At 36.0% G+C, this 20,657-nt stretch overlaps 1 protein-coding gene across 2 annotated transcripts; it reads left to right on the top strand.

The window, feature by feature from the left end:
- The first annotated feature begins 734 nt into the window (after positions 1-734).
- LOC125683426 (uncharacterized) lies at positions 735-19,972 on the top strand. Of its 2 annotated transcripts, none has more exons than XM_048924563.2 (7): positions 735-864; positions 7,954-8,121; positions 8,936-9,066; positions 10,963-11,092; positions 14,307-14,594; positions 17,375-17,515; positions 18,286-19,972. In XM_048924563.2, exons 1-7 carry the CDS (start codon positions 786-788, stop codon positions 19,143-19,145), a joined length of 1,797 nt encoding a protein of 598 aa, XP_048780520.2. In that variant the 5' UTR covers positions 735-785; the 3' UTR covers positions 19,146-19,972. The 2 variants fall into 2 exon arrangements, with proteins under 2 accessions (XP_048780520.2, XP_048780521.1); XM_048924564.2 differs by lacking the exon at positions 735-864 and adding an exon at positions 3,303-3,548.
- Positions 19,973-20,657: the final 685 nt, after the last annotated feature.

Here is a 20,657-nt window from a genome sequence, read left to right as displayed (position 1 = left end):
TAGTACGGAAGTAGTGCAGTTAGTACAGAAGTAGTGCAGTTAGTACAGAAGTAGTGCAGTTAGTACAGAAGTAGTGCAGTTAGTACAGAAGTAGTGCAGTTAGTACAGAATCCCAAACATTGACTCAGTCATTCAGCACTACAAACTACGTTTTCGATATTATTATAGACAGTTTTGTTATTTAGAATAGATGTATGTTGAAGTTTTAAAAACGATGTCTCTATTACTCTGCATGTCAAAAGATGGTAGGAGTTTTAAAATGAAAACGTTTGCTTTCTTCCTACTTGAATTATGCTACATTGTGTTTCATACTCCGTTGGTTTGAAATGTTTTGTCTTGTCATTGGGGATCAGATCCTGAGGAATCATGACGTATAACTATTACAACAGCATTGTCGTTTAAACCAGAAATTTATCTCGCAATTTGATTACCGTAGACTTTGGAATAAATGTAAAATAGTGTTTTGGCATGCCAAAATATGCTAGTCGAGGTCCATATAGTTAGTTGTCGAGTTTGAACAGTTTAATATAAAAATCAATTTGTGAAGTTTACTTTACAGGACGGCAGCCCCAAATCGTATATGTCCGTCCCTGAACATTGTGTTTTCATGTATTCACACAAACTGTACTCTTGAGAGTTAAAATGGAATTACTTTTTTACATAAGAGCTTTAGAATATCGATTCCCGATGAATTTAATGTATGCTCTCTCATAATGAAAGTTCATCGAGACTTAATAAGAATGTAGAATGTGTGTTATGGTCACTAATTAAAATAACTCTGGGTGATGAAGACGGAGTACCCACCCGTGCAGACACAGGAGTGCATGTTCCTAGTGAATATCATGATTCTGCTGTGTCTAATCAGTAAGTTCATGCTTTATGATATTTAAATAAGGACCGGTACAGATGTTTGTAGATTGACATCGTTGAAATGTTAAGTAACATCACAGGGGACATTTAGTTATATTCGAGACGAAATGTTATTTTTCTTAAACGTAATATCGAACAAATATTTTTGGATTATTTTGCTTCGTAAGAAAAAATATTAGGGCTAAATAAAAATAATTTTATACATCTATAAGCAATCGTTAATTTTCCATCGATGGTATCTTTATTTCTTGCTTTTCTATTAAAAAATACATGTGGTGGATATAGAATTAAATCTTGATATGAAAATGCTTACACCTTTTTCTTCTTCTGCACGTCTATGTATGTACGTGTGCATATAATGAAAGCGCGTGCTTGTATCATAATTAGCATTAAATGAACAGAGCGATTATATATATACCTGTACTTTCTAGAAGGATAGCAATACCTAAAAATCATCTTTGTGCATTTGTTTTCTTTCTAGTTTGATCGCTGTTTACATGTCTTGCTTTCTAGGGTACTAAACAGGCGCGATAATTCTATCAAAATTACACAGGGCAACGGACGGACAATGGCTGTCAAAATAATTCTTTCAACTTCATATAGTGGGATAGTAACATTGTCAAGTATTAAATGAAATCAAAACTATTATAGAGGACAGATGAATGAATACCGGAGACCGGGCATTGAATTTGACAGTCATTGTAGGCGAACAAAAAACTTTGGTCTATTGGTGATCAGAGGCCATAAAAAAAAATTACACAGGGAAGGAAACGCAATTCATTAAATGAAATGTATTGATTCCAAGTCCGTAATGGACATTTAGAAAATGACATATTCTTTGTACATGTTAAATAATCACTTTTCATCAAAAGAGACTGGGATAAACACAGGAGAATTCTTTTTCACAGGATATACATAGCTAGTAATGAATTCCGACAAATGTTTCTGTCGTCCATTAGAATAAGACTAACTTGGATACTTTTATCATAATTTGTTTTGTTTTGTTTTTTGATACTTTCGCGATATCAATTTTTGCATTTTTATTAGAATTGATATATGAATATTTCATGAAGAGGTTGGTATCTGTTTAAACCTAACAGTCTAAAGCTAGGCTTTACATGATCGATGAATTCGCTCCCGAATTAAAGCAAAATCTGAATGCGTTTCACTAAAGTTAATTTTTTTTTTTTTAAATCTAAAAACAAATTGCGTTCATTGAAAAATGTTTTGTTATATTTACATTTTTACTTTCATTTTCGACGGAAATTTTTTTTAGCCGTTAAATAGTAGTACTATATTTACCAAGAATCCTACGCACATTGTTCACATTCACGAGGAAATGGGTACCATTTCAATTGGTAGAGATATCGACGATAAAGGCATTGGAAATTTAAAAAATAAAGAAGTAGGTACAGTTTCTATAGTCATCTGGCCCAAAATATTGATGATTTCACTTGGAGCTCAAATCCTGGCATTCAATTAAGGAATAGTTTAGCAAACCCAAAATTCACTCAGTTTAATCAGCAAAATGATTTGTGTCATATGACGAGAGCTTGAAGTTGGCATAAAATTGCAAAAATGCCATTTTCAATGAAAATATCCACAAATTCAGGTGGTTTTCCTTTTAAAAAACATACAGCGCATGCGTCGAGCAAATTCATATTGAAGCATGTTTTTCATCTCAAAATAATACACAATATATATCATTTTCATTTTGCTCGACAAATGCGCACATCTTTTCCTGAGCAATAATTTGTATGACATTTGACAGTTTTCAGGCTTATTTTGAGAAAAGGCGGGAAATGTCTTATTCATGATGTCATAATGCTATCCATTTAGGACTATCATTCTGATTTTGTTGACATAGTATACCTGGCATTTATTTTACTTTCTTAAAACGCTGATTAAGGTTAATTCCAGACACATTTTATAGAGAGAAATTTTTTGGGCCTTTTTATGTATACAACCGTACCTTGTTCTTAATATGCCTGAAGTCACAAAACAAAGGTAAAAAGAAAACAAGTTTCCTCCTCGGTATTTGCCTTTATTCGGGGGTGTGATGTATAGATATATTATCCGTGGACATTTAATCACATTGTAGGCATAACGTTTTGTTTTTACTTGGACAGCTGCTGTGTTAAACATCAACTCCCATTTCCTATAAAAATTATTCCATGACCATTTTTGTAAAAGAATATATAATTTCGGCCGGTTTTCTGACAGCCATGAGTACGCTTAACCATTCAGAAATATAAATGATGACAATAAAAAATTGTATCGAAGTAATTAATTAAACAAAGTACGAACCGACGAAAATTTTTAAGTTAACAAAAACATCAATATCATTCATTGCAGCTGACAGAAAATCAATGGCTTCACAAAGTCGGACGTAGTCCGCTTTAATTACTGACTTTGTGATCAGTACTTTACAACTAATTAGAGAAGTATACATTATGCAACATAATTATCTTAAAAGGTATCCGTGCGGCTGCGAAAGAGAATTTGAATTGCTTGGAAAATAATCTGAAAATTAAAGGAAAAAATCATCTCATTTTCTCAGTGTATATGAGAAGACCAGTGTTTTGAGCCGCGCGGCATCAGTATGAGGTACAATACTTGTACACGTCAATTAAGATCCACGCTCTCTCTCCTGTCAGGATGTCTTTCTGTGATCAACAGTGAGTATCGAATTGCAGAAGTTTATTCAACTCAATATTGACAACTTTGAGATCTTTACCTATATGTCGGAAATCCGACCTTCCGCCATTAAAAAAAAAAACACAATGCAAGAAGAAACAACGGAGAAGAGTCTGTATTACCTAGGCAGTGACGTGGCGAAATATTATTCAAAATTTTCATTGTAATCAAAAATGAAACACAAGAAGTGAACAAAACTTCATTGATACCAAAATATAATTTCACAAGTAATAATAGAACTTGACATCATTTAACACTCGCGTCTCGTACTTTGAAATATTTTAAGAATGAATCGTAGACCATTCTGTCTGTGAAATATTTTCATGAGGTGGTGCATGGAATTCGAAAGCAAGCGCTGACCCATATAAAATTATCATTATTTCGAATTTGAGGTTTGAGTACATTTTCAGGATTAGAATATTTCACGCTTATTCAGACAATATCTGCTTCCCAAATCTGATATATTGTTTGTGGAGTTTGTTTGCATAACAAATCATAATTTAAACAGGCATTCTGTATGTAATGCATACCAGTGTCATCAATCCCCTCCCGGCCCAAAGTCAGGTCGTTCGCGTAATTTTCTGCCTGAACAATTTTACAGATCCTTTATTCAAAATCGGACATGTATATAAACACAGAGAAGCTACCCGTATTTACCAACTTATCTATGTTATTTTTGTTAGAATAACTGAACACTACAGAAAGTGGATTTTTTTTTATTTGTGTGCGCATACCGGTACATCAGATATACATTAATATTATATCCAGAGAGAAAAAAAGAAACAAAGCATATGAGCTGAAGGTATGTGGGATTTGAGAGAGAAAGAAAAATAGGAAGAGAGAGAAGTTAAGAAAACAGAAGGTTCCATCGATTCCATTGGGCATCAAACTTTTCCTTTTTACAATTTTTATACGAAATAAATTTTTGAGTTTCATAAAAAAAAATTCATTTGTGAAATTGCAGCACGCACACTCAAGGACTTCTCAGTGCATCTTGCTGTGTACACATAGTATTTAAGCCATAAGACAATAGTGTTTTGTATCATACTGTCTATTATTTTCAATAAAACCAAGAATAAAAGATTTTTATTTGGAATTTATTAATGTCCAGCTACTCATTCGATGACTAATTATAAAATTTCAGATCATTTGCAGAGAAAAAATCAAAAATCTAAATTCGGTAAAAACTTTTGATAAAAGTATCTCATTTACACAATACATATCATTAAATCTTACTTTGAATAAGTTGATGTCAAATTTCTTATGGAAACGACTTCGGAATGAGAAGTAAAGTAATTCTTGTTGTGGCCTTCAAGTCAACATTCAGATATATCGAAAATGTTCTTCTACCGACAATGCTCATTTCCATTCATGAAAGGTGAAGATAACGAACAGTGATCAATCTTATAACTCCTATATGCAATACAAAATACAGAGTTGGGCAAACACGGACCCCTGGACACACCAGAGGTGGGATCAGGTGCCTTGGAGGAATAAGCATCCCCTGTCGACTGGTCACACCCGTCGTGAGCCCTATATACTGATCAGGTAAACGGAGCTATCCGTAGTCAAAATCAGTGTGTCAAGAATGGTTTAACAATCGGTATGAAACACATCAAACAGCATTTGACCCAATGCAAGGTTTTATTGACGAACTAGATCGTTATAACAACCATAGAATTTGCGAAATGCTGACTTTAATCGAGACTGTTGAAACCCCTGTACCATCAACTTGTTTGTCAGTAGCTTACCTCGATTTAAAAACTTACCATACGCAGAACAAGCTCTTATGTATCGAATAAGTTGAGAGATATAAACACCATATGCAGGTGATAATGGAATATTGTTATATGAATATGGGAAGTTGACGATGGAGTAGCTGAAATCATCCCGTTTGTCATACGGTTGAGTCGTCAGTTTGCCGTTAATGTCTGTTGACACAAGGTAAAGGTGAATCAATCGTGACATCATTTATACTTAGTCTTTTATATGAACGATGTCCATGACTGCGTTTCCGTCTTTGAGTATTGAAAAAGAGTCCCATTACATTCACGTTATTTCCTTGTGGACTAGTCAAATTCCCCACATCATATACATTATCATTGCATCACTGTTCGTTATCTTCACCTTTCATTCGTATGTAAATGCATATGTCAAATCGATATATCTCAGTGAAATCGAAATAAAAGACACCACAGAATTTTCCATATCTGCTTGGTATTTGAATAATTTATCGAACAAAGATTTTAATGGCAAATTCAACTTTATGACAAACGAGATGACACCAGTTTTTCCATCATCAAAATCCCATATCTAGATAGTTGTTGATTGGGTACGCGATAGCATATTCTGCTTGTGATAATTGTTTAAAACGAGACAGGCTACTGACAAAGAGGTTGATGTTGCAAGGGTTTCAACAGTCTCGTTTAATTAAAAACAGCATTTTACCAAGTCTATGGTGGTATTATCATCCTTTGCAAATACAACCTATCATTAGGTCGAATGCTGTCTGTGTTTCATACCGATTGTTGTTTACATGTACATGTTGATTTTTTTTACCTGAAAAAGTTATAGGGCTCACGGCAGGTGTGACCGGTCAAAAGGGGATTGTTTACTCCCCCTAGGCACTAGATACCACCTCTGGTGTGTAATGGGCCCCTGTTTGCCCCTCTCTTAATTTTGTATTCTTTATAGGATTTATTTTGATCACTGTTTGTTGTCTTTACTTTTTTCAAACATATATACAATACGCCATACTGTCTCAATATTATCAGTTACAAGTATTTTCATATTCTATGTCACAGACTGACTGACTGTTTAGCGAATGTATCTCGTCGAAGACATTGTTTATGATTCTGATTGCTATTAATAGTTCAGGTAAAGAATTTATTCCTTTGAAAACCATGTCATCACTACTTATAAATTCTTCGGATTCTGATTGTAACATATTAATTTAAAAAATACTTTAAGAAAAATTAAAAGAGTTTAAAACAACCGATAGGTATTAGAAGTGAGAGCTAAGGGTCTTTCGGATGAGACGTAAAACACGCGTTGGAACAATAAAGAACTCTCGCTGTTTACGGCCCAGAATGTCCATGGATGGATCTAAATTTGTGACACTTCGCCTACAGCTGGAGACATCTCAGTATGTGTGAAGATATCGAAGAGACGTAAAAACAACAACCAATAAAATATAAATAACAAATCAAACACCATCGAAACACCCCCCCCCCCTCCAATATGAATCTAACCAGACATCCGATATTAAATCACGTCACGTGATGCGGATTTAGCTAATTCACAGGTGTCGTCAAATATTTTTAAGGCGGAATAATGTATGATATTACAACATTATCATTCTAGAAAAAGAATGAAAAATTTGTTTCTCTTTTTTGTGGCATTCATGTACACCAAGACTCGTGGAATAAGGGCCTGAATCCGCATATCAAAACTCCATTTATGTAATATCAATTTGCGACATAAATTTTACGAGTGAACGATAAAAAATAGTCTGCGTATTTGAAGAATAGGATATAATTGATATGGATCTTGTTCAAGTATTACCATGTCCTAAGTTATCAGAAATACTAGTGTCAACGTTTTCAATCTAGTACATGTATATAAAAGTATCAACGTTTTACACAGGAAATGAAGTTTTTGTTTTATGATTTTGGTGAATTATCAAAGATTACCAACACATTTATTCAATAAACAAATAACTTATCTATTCAATGAAGTCAAAATAGAAAAGATATTTTCTATAGTACATTAGAGTATCAGCGTTTAACTCTGGTAAATATATGATCACAATTTTTACTAATCAGAGTTTTTCGAAGTATTATACCAAATGTTATACAACGAATGGTGAATTATATTTCACTTTCTGTCAAAGCATTTGTTTGTTAAAGAATACACAAACCAGAAACTCTGCTATATAACTATAGATTACTCTGGCTTATATCCTCCCCGCCTTTATCCAGATTTAAATCCTTAGTTAATATTATCTTTTGTATTTCTGATGCTGTTGAAATACTTTCTGATTTTCTTGGAATCATCATATTCAATGGTTGCTTTTAGCTGACATTAAGGACACCTCCTGACGACCATTGTTTAACCACTACCAATAAAAGATGAAAGACTCGTCCTATCCCATCATTAATGCTTCCCATTTGGAAATACTGAATTGCTGAAAATGTCATTTAAAGTATCAAAGTGGCGAAGCTCTCTCGTTCTATAAATGGAATCAAAAGCTCATTTAAGATCATGAAAGGTGTTATTTATAGTAATAGTGAATTGTCAATGTGTTGTTGACATTTACATGCATAAGCTCTAGTAATTAAAAAAACCCAACCTTGTTCCATTTTAAATATTTGTACTTCTATACAGCTGTTGTTTATGCCTGCACACCCGGACAATACTCAACGTACTCGGGGGACTGTATGACCTGCCCCAAGGGAACCTACGGAGAGACCCCTACATCCTATAAATGTGTGTCATGTCCAGGAGAACAGACAACCAGTTCTGACGGAGCAACAAGCGCGGCAGATTGTGTTTGTACGTGTTGATACTTTAGATGGTTTAAATGTAAATGACAATAATATAATTCCTAGATTACTGTGGTCTTTCTGACCCGGTCACTTGCTAAATCTTACGACTGTTAAAATACTTCACAAGAGCTAATACGTCATTTAAGCATACAGGCAGATTAGTACTACGGGGTATATAGTCATCTAGATATCGGGTATGGGATGAGCCCCGTCGTGACGAAGCTGAGCCTTTGTACTAGGTACATGTATCATAACACCCGATCACTAAATAAACAGACATATACATCTCTGGTGTGTCCAGGGGTCCGTGTTTGCCCAACCCTCTGTTTTGTATTGCTTATAGGAGTTGTGAGATTGATAACTGTTCGTTATCTTCGCCTTTCATAAATGTATATGTCTCTGCAAATACATATCGATGACCATTACAATGAAGAGGCAATACTGGAATATGCCTTTTGACACTGATAGTATGTTTTCTAAAAAGTACATGTATAATTAAATTGGATCTTTATACTTCATGGCGTACCCATCAGACAATGATCAAAATGATATACCATTCTAATATGTCGAAGTCCTATGCATCGTGCAACGTACACCGCCATATTTGTTTAATCGTAAGGTGACCGCTGACAGGGTATCAGTGATGCACAATCTTCACGTGGCCCACGTCAGCCAGTTGCAGCTGGTCATTTCGCTAAAATCAATTCTCACATTATGCTTCTAGCTGTTGACTAAATTTAATAATATATCGACTAAATTTTACTGAACTTAATTTACGATACATGAATTGTATGAGTAGGATGGTTTGTTTTATATCGCAGATGATGAACGTGGTTGTTATTACAATATGAGCTTGGGTAATGACACGTGGCTGGAACTCCCTAACACTGACAAACTCAGGACGTGTATGAGACACTGCTCTGAATTAGGACATCTATATGCTGCTATTCAGGTGAGACCGACTAAGCAGAACATGTCAGGCTTCATCGTTCAAAACCTGAGTGATATTCCGTTCTATACAACATCGCGTTGACATTGTGGTACTCCATTAAAGATAAAACGCAGCATTCGTGGATGAATTGGCATCCATTGTTTATATATATCCCTAATGGCTGATATGTTAAGAAACAGAGACGGAGTAGTATTCTATTCAGCTGTGCTGACTTCTATATCCTTTGTTGTTTACAACAGAAATCCATTATCGATAATAACCACAGTTTGGAAGATATATAAAAAAGGCTGGTGTCGCTTCTGTTCTCAAACAAAACAGAATTGTGCATTTCATAAATATCTATTTTGCTTTGATTTTAAAAACTCAGTTTTAAGGTTTTTTTTCCTACTCTGCTGAGGCTTGAAGATCAACAAATGAATTGTATCTTATCATTGAAAAGTATTTTGAAGATTAGTTAGAAATAGTACATGTAGTTCTACTTTAAAAAATAGTTTGTTAAGAGTTTTGGTAGAACGTCCGAATTTTATGTAAATACCAATTCCAAAATTGTTTTTCACACTCTTGGTCATGTTCCTACACGTGTACCACTAGTAATATATCCTATAGTATTACAACATTGATATTTCCTCCATTCCTACACGTGTATCACTAGTAATATATCCTATAGTATTACAACATTGATATTTCCTCCATTCCTACACGTGTATCACTAGTAATATATCCTATAGTATTACAATATTGATATTTCCTCCATTCCTACACGTGTACCACTAGTAATATATCCTATAGTATTACAACATCGATATTTCCTCCATTCCTACACGTGTATCACTAGTAATATATCCTATAGTATTACAACATCGATATTTCCTCCATTCCTACACGCGTACCACTAGTAATATATCCTATAGTATTACAACATTGATATTTCCTCCATTCCTACACGTGTATCACTAGTAATATATCCTATAGTATTACAATATTGATATTTCCTCCATTCCTACACGTGTACCACTAGTAATATATCCTATAGTATTACAACATTGATATTTCCTCCATTCCTACACGTGTATCACTAGTAATATATCCTATAGTATTACAACATTGATATTTCCTCCATTACAACACATACACTACTGGTGATATGCCCTGTAGTACGATAGGATAACATTATTCGCATATTTTACTCTTTACTACACGCGCACCATTGGTGAAATTTCCTATATTGCTACACTATAATAGTGAAATTCTCCATATATTGCTAGATTATATTAGTGATATTTCCTATATTGCTAGACTACAATAATGAAGTTTTCTATATCGCCACACTATTATAGTTAAGTTTACTATATTGCTAGACTGTAATAGTGAAATGTCTTATATTGCTAGACTATATAGTGAAATGTCTTATATTGCTAGACTATAATAGTGAAATGTCTTATATTGCTAGACTAGAATAGTGAAATGTCTTATATTGCTAGACTATAATAGTGAAATGTCTTATATTGCTAGACTAGAATAGTGAAATGTCTTATATTGCTAGACTAGAATAGTGAAATGTCTTATATTGCTAGACTAGAATACACTGTAGTGAAATTTCCTATATTGATAGACTAGAATACACTGTAGTGAAATTTCCTATATTGATAGACTAGAATACACTGTAGTGAAAGTTCCTCTGTGTTTACAGTATTTGTTATTTTCCCTAGATATCAGTACAACTTGATGGTAAACTCCTCATTATTGCAGTAATGGTGTTTTTTCTATTAATTATATTTTTATTACACTTTCAGTACTTTGATTATTACACCGTTGGTGATATTGTCTGTAATGGTGTTTTTTTTTCTATAATTACATTTTTATTACACTGTTGGTGATATTGTCTGTTCTTCACAGAACGCCAGCTCCTGTTTCTGTACCCAGGCAATCAGTGGAACGCTTTCCCCGTCCGGATGTAATGTCCAGTGTGATGACCCGACGAAAGCCTGTGGAGGAGTGGACGCTTGGACAGTGTACCGAACCGGAAGTATGAACCTCGCTGTGATGACTCATAATCATTTTTGATTTATACGGGTCCTTCATGTCTCATGTATTCAACTTCTCGGGGAAAACCCCCAACTATTTAAAAAGGGTTTATTTATCTGGGATAGGAGGAAAGGGTCATTTATATTAATGTGCATAGCACTGTGCCAATAATATGTAGAAAACTACATATATATAAAAGCGAGAGAAAAAATCCATATAGTTGAAGCTACATTTGTATCAAGATACATGCATTGTATTGACAATTACAAAATCGTCAAATCTAGGAGAAGAAAGTATAATTTTCAACGATGCATTTTCCTGTTTTCAAAAGACAGCATTTGCTGACAGAAATTGATAGAATAAAGGAAGGTGGATGATAAATGAATCTAAATTCTTCATTGGAAATGGACGAAAATATATTTCATAAAAGGAAAGCACATTGTTTTCCCAATGAACATTTTGATTGAGTGTTTTTCTATTTTGTGTAGGCCTTATTGTGATTTGTAAAATGGAAATTTTAACGGCACCGAAATCAAAATTAATGATATACTAAGTCATGTTTTACATCATTCAAAAATTAATTTCTATCATTCATCCTCACATCGATTGCCAGTTCTACGAAAAGACACGATAACAAAAAACGCAACTCTCGGTATCAAACGCCCAGCATCCCATTGTCCTCTCCGCTAGTACTGCACGAGTCCACACTTCTCGGATGTACCATTTTTCTCATTACCATCATCTCTATTCACCTATCGTTACATGTAACATCTTCATGTATATACATATCTCGAATGCACAATTTCATCAATGTTACCAACGTGTCTCTTTACCTATCGTTACCATAGGCGTAGCTTGGGTTCGAATATTACCGAGGCAGGGGGTCGGGGGGGGGGGTGCCCCCCCCCCCCCCGAAGCTATCGACATTTTAACAACGTAAAAGGTGTTGCCTCGGTTGCCTCAATGGAAGCTACGCCACTGGTTACATGCAACAAACACTTTCCCGGATGTACTATTTTATATCATTGGTCGCGGTACATGCATTGTCGCTAGTCACGGTTACTGAATCCGGTAATACCTACCTATACCTCAAACCATGCATGATCAGCGAAACCCTCGATTTTCATGAATATTTATGAAATAACACAATGGTTTTGTTGACCAATCACATTTCCGATATTTTAATGGCTGCGCTTTCAACTAAAACGTGTAGTATTTGTTGACAAGTAATAACAGACAAAAGGGCTACAGATTCTTGTTTTTAGAAGCATGTAAAGTTTCTAAGGATTTATTAAATGATATTCGCATTAAAAGCAGTGGTTACGCTTGTAAATACTGTGTTGATAAATTTAATCATGGTCTCAAACTTGATGAGGAAATTCGGAGTAAAGTGGATGTGTTGGAAATCAGAAAGACAAGTTGATCGGACAATTATCTAAAGAGAGTAACTTGATTACGCATATTACATATACATATTATATATATGATGAATTTATTACACCGGTGAAGTCAGCAAAGAAGCGACCATTAGTTACAACAGACAAAAAGTGTTCAGTTTGTTCTCAATCGACAATCCTCGGATTATTCCGCTTCGAGCACGCAATGACCTCCGAATGATTTTCTTTCCACCAAAACAAATCATGGAAGCTCACCGATTGGTTGACTAATGAAAATAAATATTCATGAAGTCAAGGATTTTTTACTCATACATTACGGCATTTGACGTAGTGTAAACGGAGACAATAGGCATAGCTTGCGACGATGTGGTACATGTAGCGCAGTGGTAGAGAGTTCGCTTCGTATCCGGGAGGTTGTGAGTTCGAGCCCTGCTCGTGCCATGGGCATGTTAAACCTAATAGGTATGCATAGATGCAAGTTGCGATTGCCCCTTCGCCAGACGCTTGGCATTTAAAAGTGAGAATCGCGGGTCTTTCGGAGAGGAGACCCTAGCTGTGTCACGACAGACGTTGGCACTTTAAAGAATCCTCACTGCTACAGCACTGAATTCAATTCGACATTTAGATATATCGATGACGTTTTATCTATTAACAATAATAGCTTTCATTCATATGTCGATTTGATATATCCCTGTTAGCTCGAAATAAAGGACACCACAGAGTCGTCCACTTCTGCTTCATACTTAGATATTTTATTGAAAGTAGACATTAACGGCAAACTGACAACTCAACTGTATGACAAACGGGATGATTTCAGCTTCTCCATCGTCAACTTCCCATATTTATGTAGCAATATTCTATTATCACCTGCATATGGTGCTTATATCTCTCAACTGATTCGATACACAAGAGCTTGTTCTGCGTATGGTCAATTTTTAAATCGAGGTAAGCTACTGACAAACAAGTTGATGGTACAGGGGTTTCAACAGTCTCGATTAAAGTCAGCATTTCGCAAATTTTATGGTCGTTATAACGATCTAGTTCGTCAATACAACCTCGCATTGGGTTAAATGCTGTCTGACGTGTTTCATACCGATAGTTAAGCCGTTCTTGGCACATTGATTTTGACTGCGGATAACTCCGTTTACCTGATCAAGATATAGGGCTCACGGCGGGTGTGACCGGTCAACAGGGGATGCTTACTCCTCCTAGGCACCTGATCCCACCTTTGTTGTGTCCAGGGGTCCGTGTTTGCCCAACTCTGTATTTTGTATTGCTTATAGAAGTTATAAGATTGATCACTGTTCGTTATCTTCACCTTGCATGCATATTCTAGCTGTTGACGTCTCAATGTGAGTGAAAAATTCTCTACTGGACGTTGAACAAACAAATAAACAATCAACGTCTCTCTTCACCTCTTTCACAAGGAAGAGTCTACATTCGTATGCCCTCGGATGTACAATATCATCAATATCGACGCCTTTCTGTTACGTGTATGTGACCGTGGTAGCGTAGTGGTTAAACTTTCACTTTGCAACCATGAATCCCGGCGCAGCGTCAAACCTTAGCCGTTTGATTTTTCTTCACTAAGCACTCGGATATGACGTAGTAGTATTTAAAAACGGAACTAACGTGTCACGACAGGCGAGGGCACGATAAAGAACCCTACCTGCTACAGCTCTGAACGCCAGGGATGGGTCAGGATTTGTGGCGCTTTATCTACAACTGGTGACGTCTCTACATAAATGCAACAACAACAAACAATGCAAACAAAGTGTGCAACTGTCAGATGATTAAGTGTGTTTTGTTTAATTATAGAAAGGAAAGCATCGATAACAACAATAGGGGCAAGAGAGGTCGACCTTGCGGCTCATGGACTCAAGGTCAGTGGAATGGCAGAATTTGAATTCAAGGTTCTTGCCTGTCAAGATGCACATGTGCGACTGATGAATGAGCGAGGGAATTACACAACAAACTTTCTGGAAATAGTTATAGGAGTCTCGGACAATGAGTATTTCTCAGTTCGAGACGAAAAATATGGATTGGGAACGTTCAACGTCTTCGGGTCTTTTCTGGATTGCTACAGTTGGAAGTTTTTCAGAATTTGTGAGTATGATCATCTGTTAATCTTTTTAAAGAACATTCCTAAGATATGAGATATCAATAACCCACTTTTTATCGAATGTCAGATTAATAAATACATTAATGACTACATTTTACTTCGCACCGGAGGCGTAAACTTGAAATTTTATACATGTATTTTAGTGATGTTTTCTTTTAACATTTAAGAAAGTAATTGAATTGGGGAACATATTATTCGACATATCCTAGTTTGGGTCAGTTTATGCTCGATAATCTGCGAAGTGTAAACTGGCCGAAACTAAGATATTCCCCCGATTAAACTCATTCCTTATAATAAGATAACAAAAGTACAATTCTTTATTTAGTGCAATGAACATAAACACTGGTAAATACAAATCACCTGCGCTGCGCAAGGATTCATTTAGCAACTACCGACTTTGAAGCGTCAAACTGTGAACTGTGAAGGCAGCTATCCTAGTTCCCAAGAGCATGTTTTATAATTTATTCAGTTGAAAACTGTTAAGATTGCTATTAACCTTCATAACAGAAAATATGTGTAGGCTATGCATGTAATGTATATTTCACTGCCGACAGAAAATACGGAAAATTGTTAAGTCTTTGGCATCTCACAACACAAGTCTTCAAATAGACACTCAGGTCTATCAGAAAATGCAATACAGTTTTTGATATTATGAATGTCTTGAATTACATTAAAATTCTACCATTGCATGCACCATTGCCACCCATAGGCACAAGTTAATGTAACGTCGCGTCATCTGATAAAATACGATCCATTTTCGAGAAGCGAATCAAGCATTTTCCCCAGTGAGATCTATATCCCAAAATGAAACAGGACAAAATTTACAAATGCTTGATATACGTCTTGTTTGACATCGGGAAACCAATAATCTAATAAACAGGAGTATCTTATATTACATATTGATGAACAGTGCTGTATTGTACATTTAAACAATAAAATGCGTTCTTTGTAGTTTCATTGGGGGATGAAGGTAGCAAACATTGCAGAAAAAAAACCGCGTAATTTGTTTCTGCAATGATTGCTACCTTCATCACCCGATGGCACAACAAAGAAATACATTTGTTTATATCTAATTTTTATATGTATTTTAAAAATATTGATTAGATCTAAGTAATAAAATATCATATGGTTGACTCATTCGTTACGTTAAACGGAACAGCCAATGCAATCTTTGACCTTGATGACGTTCCATATTTGGTAATGATTACGCAGACAGATGGTAAAAACCCCAATAGAACTAGTTTGCAACAAAGATACATTCATTGTCTATGATGAAAGCAATGTCAATTTCAAAAGAATCATGCGAGAAAAGATGCAATGAATGTAAATATTGAAAATAATAAAAGTAGTTCTGGCTGCTAGTAGTTTGAGATTGTGTTCCCATACCTAATCTAATCATACAAAATAGATTACATACCCACGCTATGTTTCTACGTCCAAGTGTCATAGCTTAGTGACAAATAAACGGATAGATCAGAGAGCTACAGATCCACACGTTGTGAGAATCTTCGATTTACGACACACAGAAAAACAAACTGCGCACGGTTGAGGCATTATATCGCTATATTCTTGCCTCGCCGTCTCATACATTTCATATCAAAAAATTCCTAACATATTTCCCTTCTATACTTGTGTCCAAACATACCTTGAAATGTTCATTAAAGCCCTTCTCGTGGGGGATCCGGGTTCGAATACATGTAGGTCCTCAGTACGCCTTGCTTGTCGTCAGAGACGACTAAATGGGGCGGTCCTTCGGATGAGACCGCAAAAACCGAGGTCCCATGTCACAGCAGGTGTGGCACGAGAAAGATCCCTCCCTGCTTGAAGGCCAAAGTGCCGATCATAGGCCTAAATTTTGCAGCCCTTCACTTGGTGACGTTTCCATATGAGTGAAATATTCTCGAGAGGGGTCTTAAACAATATACAATCAATTAATCAATCATTAAAGCCCCATCTAACCCGAATACTCAGTTTTTAATGATTTCTTTCGTTGACGTAGCCATGTTAGGTAGCCTAACATGACTAGAATCCCGGTTCATTTCCATACTTGTACAATGACGTCTAGATGCGAATTAAATTTCCTCACAAATATTTTAGTTAAATATTTTAGATAAAAAATTATCCCAGTTTGGTTAAATAATGATCATTCAAATTAGTAAACTCACGGTTATGCGGCTTTCATTAGTCTGGCGCGGTCCTCATCCCAGCCACACGAGCGTGAGGGACCAAAGTCGACTTTTGTAGCATTTTCAATAATCAAGAACTTACTTTACCTTTAAATAAACTATATTTTTTAAATTTCTATTAATTAAGTATTCGTGTTTATAATAAGCGAATATATGTACATTTAACTTGAATATTATGAATAGATACCATTATATGTAGCAACAAAGTTCGAATCGACTGGATACCTAAAATGGCTACGTCCACAAAAGAAATTATTTGATGCTGTGAGCTCTCGGGACGTATGGGGCTTTGATGAATATTTCAATGTATGATTGGACACATGTATAGAGGAAAATATGTTAGGTATTTTTTCATATCAAATTTATAAGACGGCAATACAAGAATACAACGATATTAGGCCTCAACCGTGTGCATCTTTTTGTGCGCCGTAAATGGAAGGTTTTTGTAAGGGGTGGATCTGTATCTCTCTGTTCTGTCACAATACTTATCAGAGAGCTACAGTTCTGCAGCTACCTACACGCATACTCTAAATGCGCTATTCCTCTAAATACAAATAAGAAAACATTTTAATTCACAGCTTGGAACAATGGAACCATAACTATATTTGTAAACGATACCAACAAGTCCTACTCTAAAGACATCGGTGTAGTGTTTGACGTTAATCATCTGGTTCTCTCCGCCTACGGCACTATACAAGTTTGCTGGCAGGTTTTTGCAGGTAATTGAATGATCTTTTTATGAAGTATGGTGTTGAACCGATTTCTTTATCCGTTATCTTTAATAATCACATATAACAGACAGGTTTGTTAAAAACAACATTTTAACTGCTAGACCAACTCTCACTCGTGGTCTATTGACCGATCAACAGTTCAAACTGTTGACCGGGCAATAGTCTGCCCCATTTCTGTTGGCTACGTAAGTCACGTGATTATTAATCTGCTGCTTTTATTACGTAACGGTGATGTTCACTGATTTGATGATGAAATACAAAATTGATTTGTTTACCAGCAGATGAAGCGCAGAACTGAAACACGAGAAATATTATTTATTAGGATATTGGATATGTTTTGTTTTAAACTAGTGGATGCGTTGATAAATATAAGCAATTACGCTGTCTTGTTAAAACTTCAAAGTCAACAAACCATGTGCATATAGTAAAACAACATAAAATGAAGGTCTATAACAAAACAGTTATAGATAGTTTCCTCGGGCAACAGCTGGTTTGTTTGACCTGGGAACGGCTTTGTTGTCTACGGCTTTTGGCAACAGGTCAACAGTGTGCGAAAGTAACTTTAAAGTCCTACAGACAAGTTGGTCTATAGCTATTTTGATCGTTATAGACCGTCTCAATTTTCTATAGACATTGTCTATCGGTCCATGGTTAATTTCGCACACTGCGGTCAAACAAATCAGCTGTTGTCCGACGACACAGTCAATGATTGTGTAATATTACTGTTCCTGCGCACAATTTTTTATTGGTTGTTATAGATATACAACGCAATGACGAATGCCCCCCTCTACCCACAACGACATCTGTTACAACAGAGGCAACAGGGAGCTGTCTATGTCCTTGCTCTAATACAAATATTACCGAAGAGGCCCTTCAAGAAAAAATTTCCGAACTAAAGAGAACATTGACTGTTGACGTCAAGACTACGTCACGATACGAGAGAAAGTTCGTCTGTGCAGACGATCCACGACCTTCTGCAAAAAGCGTGGGAATTTTGTTTGGACCGATCTTAATTTCAATGATCCTTGGGCTTATTGTTCTGGCAGATTTTCCGAGGCTCATCAAATCAGTTACAAAGTGTAAAAAATCAATTAGACATCTAAGGAGTGAGTGGAAAAGCAAAAACAAGTATCAAAACGAAACAGTTTCAAGCGAGAAAAAAGATTCACTAGAAGAAAAAACCAATACAGTAGAGGACGGAAAAGAAAGTGCAAGCGATCAAAAAACCAACTTGAATCTAAAAGCGCAACCAAATTTTGATCAAAATCAGAAAAAAATCAACAACATGAAACAAACGAAGTGGAGTTCAAACTCCACCCTAAACCATAGAAATACACATACTGACCAAAGCAAAGGAATAAATGCTTCCCATAGACATTTCCGTAACAATCTGCAGAAGTCACAGAGTAAGCAAAATGTAAAGGGTGTCTTAAAGAACTGTGACAAACCATCAAACTTGTCAACCCAATTAAATAATCAGAAAGCTGACAAAGGCAGTGAAATGGACCCAGTCAAGAAGACCAGTGGAAACACAGCCAAGGGAACAGGGGCTACAAAGCCTCCCATAAATCATTTGAAGACAGATAAGGAGACCATCCGTAGTGTTGATAAGAGTTAACTTAAAAGTGGTACTTGTATATATCTGCATAATTGTATTAACTGTTTTCAAGATTTCGTGAAAGTCACATGCATCAGCCTAGCTACAGAGCTGTAGTTCTCTGTGAAAGTCACATGCATCAGCCTAGCTTCAGAGCTGTAGTTCTCTGTGAAAGTCACATGCATCAGCCTAGCTACAGAGCTGTAGTTCTCTGAATTTTGAGACAGATCAGAGAGCCATAGATCCACCCCTAGTAAAAACTTTCATAGATCCACCCCTAGTAAAACCTTTCATAGATCCACCCCTAGTAAAAACTTTCATAGATCCACCCCTAGTAAAAACTTTCATAGATCCACCCCTAGTAAAAACTTTCATAGATCCACCCCTAGTAAAACCTTTCGATTTACGGCGCACAAAAACAAAAACATGCGCCTGGCTGAGACCTTATATCGCTATATTTATACCCCCGAACGAAGTTCAGGGGGGTATATAGGAATCACTCTGTCTGTCTGTCTGTCCGTCCATCTGTCTGTCTCCAGATTCGTGTCCGGGCTATAACTTCTTTGTTCTTTGACATAGGCATACCATATTTGGCACACAGGTGGATCACCATGAAACGATGTGTGAAGTACCTTCATGACCTACATATGCCCTTGACCTCAAGGTCAATATTAAAGGGGGGTTTTTAACAATGGATTCGTGTCCAGGCTATAACTTCTTTGTTCTTTGACATAGGCATACCATATTTGGCACAAAGGTGGATCACCATGCGACGATGTGTGAAGTACCTTTATGACCTTGACCTCTAGGTCAAAATTAAAGGTTTTTTACAATGGATTCGTGTCCGAGTCATAACTTCTTTATTCTTTGACATAGGCATACCATATTTGACACATGAGTGTATCGCCATGAGACGATGTGTGGGTACCTTCATGACCTCTATATGACCTTGACCTTTGACCTGAAGGTCAAAATTAATTATAGGGTTTTGACATAGTGATACCATAAGACATGGGTGTATCACCATGAGACTATGCGTCATATACATTCATGACCTCTTTATGACCTTGACCTTTGATCTCAAGGTCAAAATTATAGGTTTATACCATAGATTTGTGTTCGGACTATATCTTCCATTTTCTTCTACAAAGGCATACCATATTTTTACACTCATGAAAGAGGTAATTTATACCTATTAACAACACCCTTTGGGATATTGGGGTAAGCGGGGGGGGGGGGTGTATTCTTAGTGAGCATTGCTCACAGTACCTCTTGTTTTGCATTGCTGTCTCGTTAATTTAATATTTAAGAAATTCCTAACATATTTCCCAAGTATACTTGTGTTCAAACATACCTTCAAATATTCATTAAATCCCCAAATAACCCCAAAACTCACAGCTTCAAATGATCTCGTTTGTTGACGTAGCCATGTTAGCAAGTCAGTCAATTCAAACCCTGTTGCTATTGGTATCTATTCACAATATTCGTTACAAGTTATGTATTTGTTCTTCATTTATCAGAAACACTAATAGA

This window comes from Ostrea edulis, chromosome 6 (assembly GCF_947568905.1).
Source record: "Ostrea edulis chromosome 6, xbOstEdul1.1, whole genome shotgun sequence".
Lineage (NCBI taxonomy): Eukaryota > Metazoa > Mollusca > Bivalvia > Ostreida > Ostreidae > Ostrea > Ostrea edulis.
This window is presented reverse-complemented; position numbering and strand designations above follow the sequence as displayed.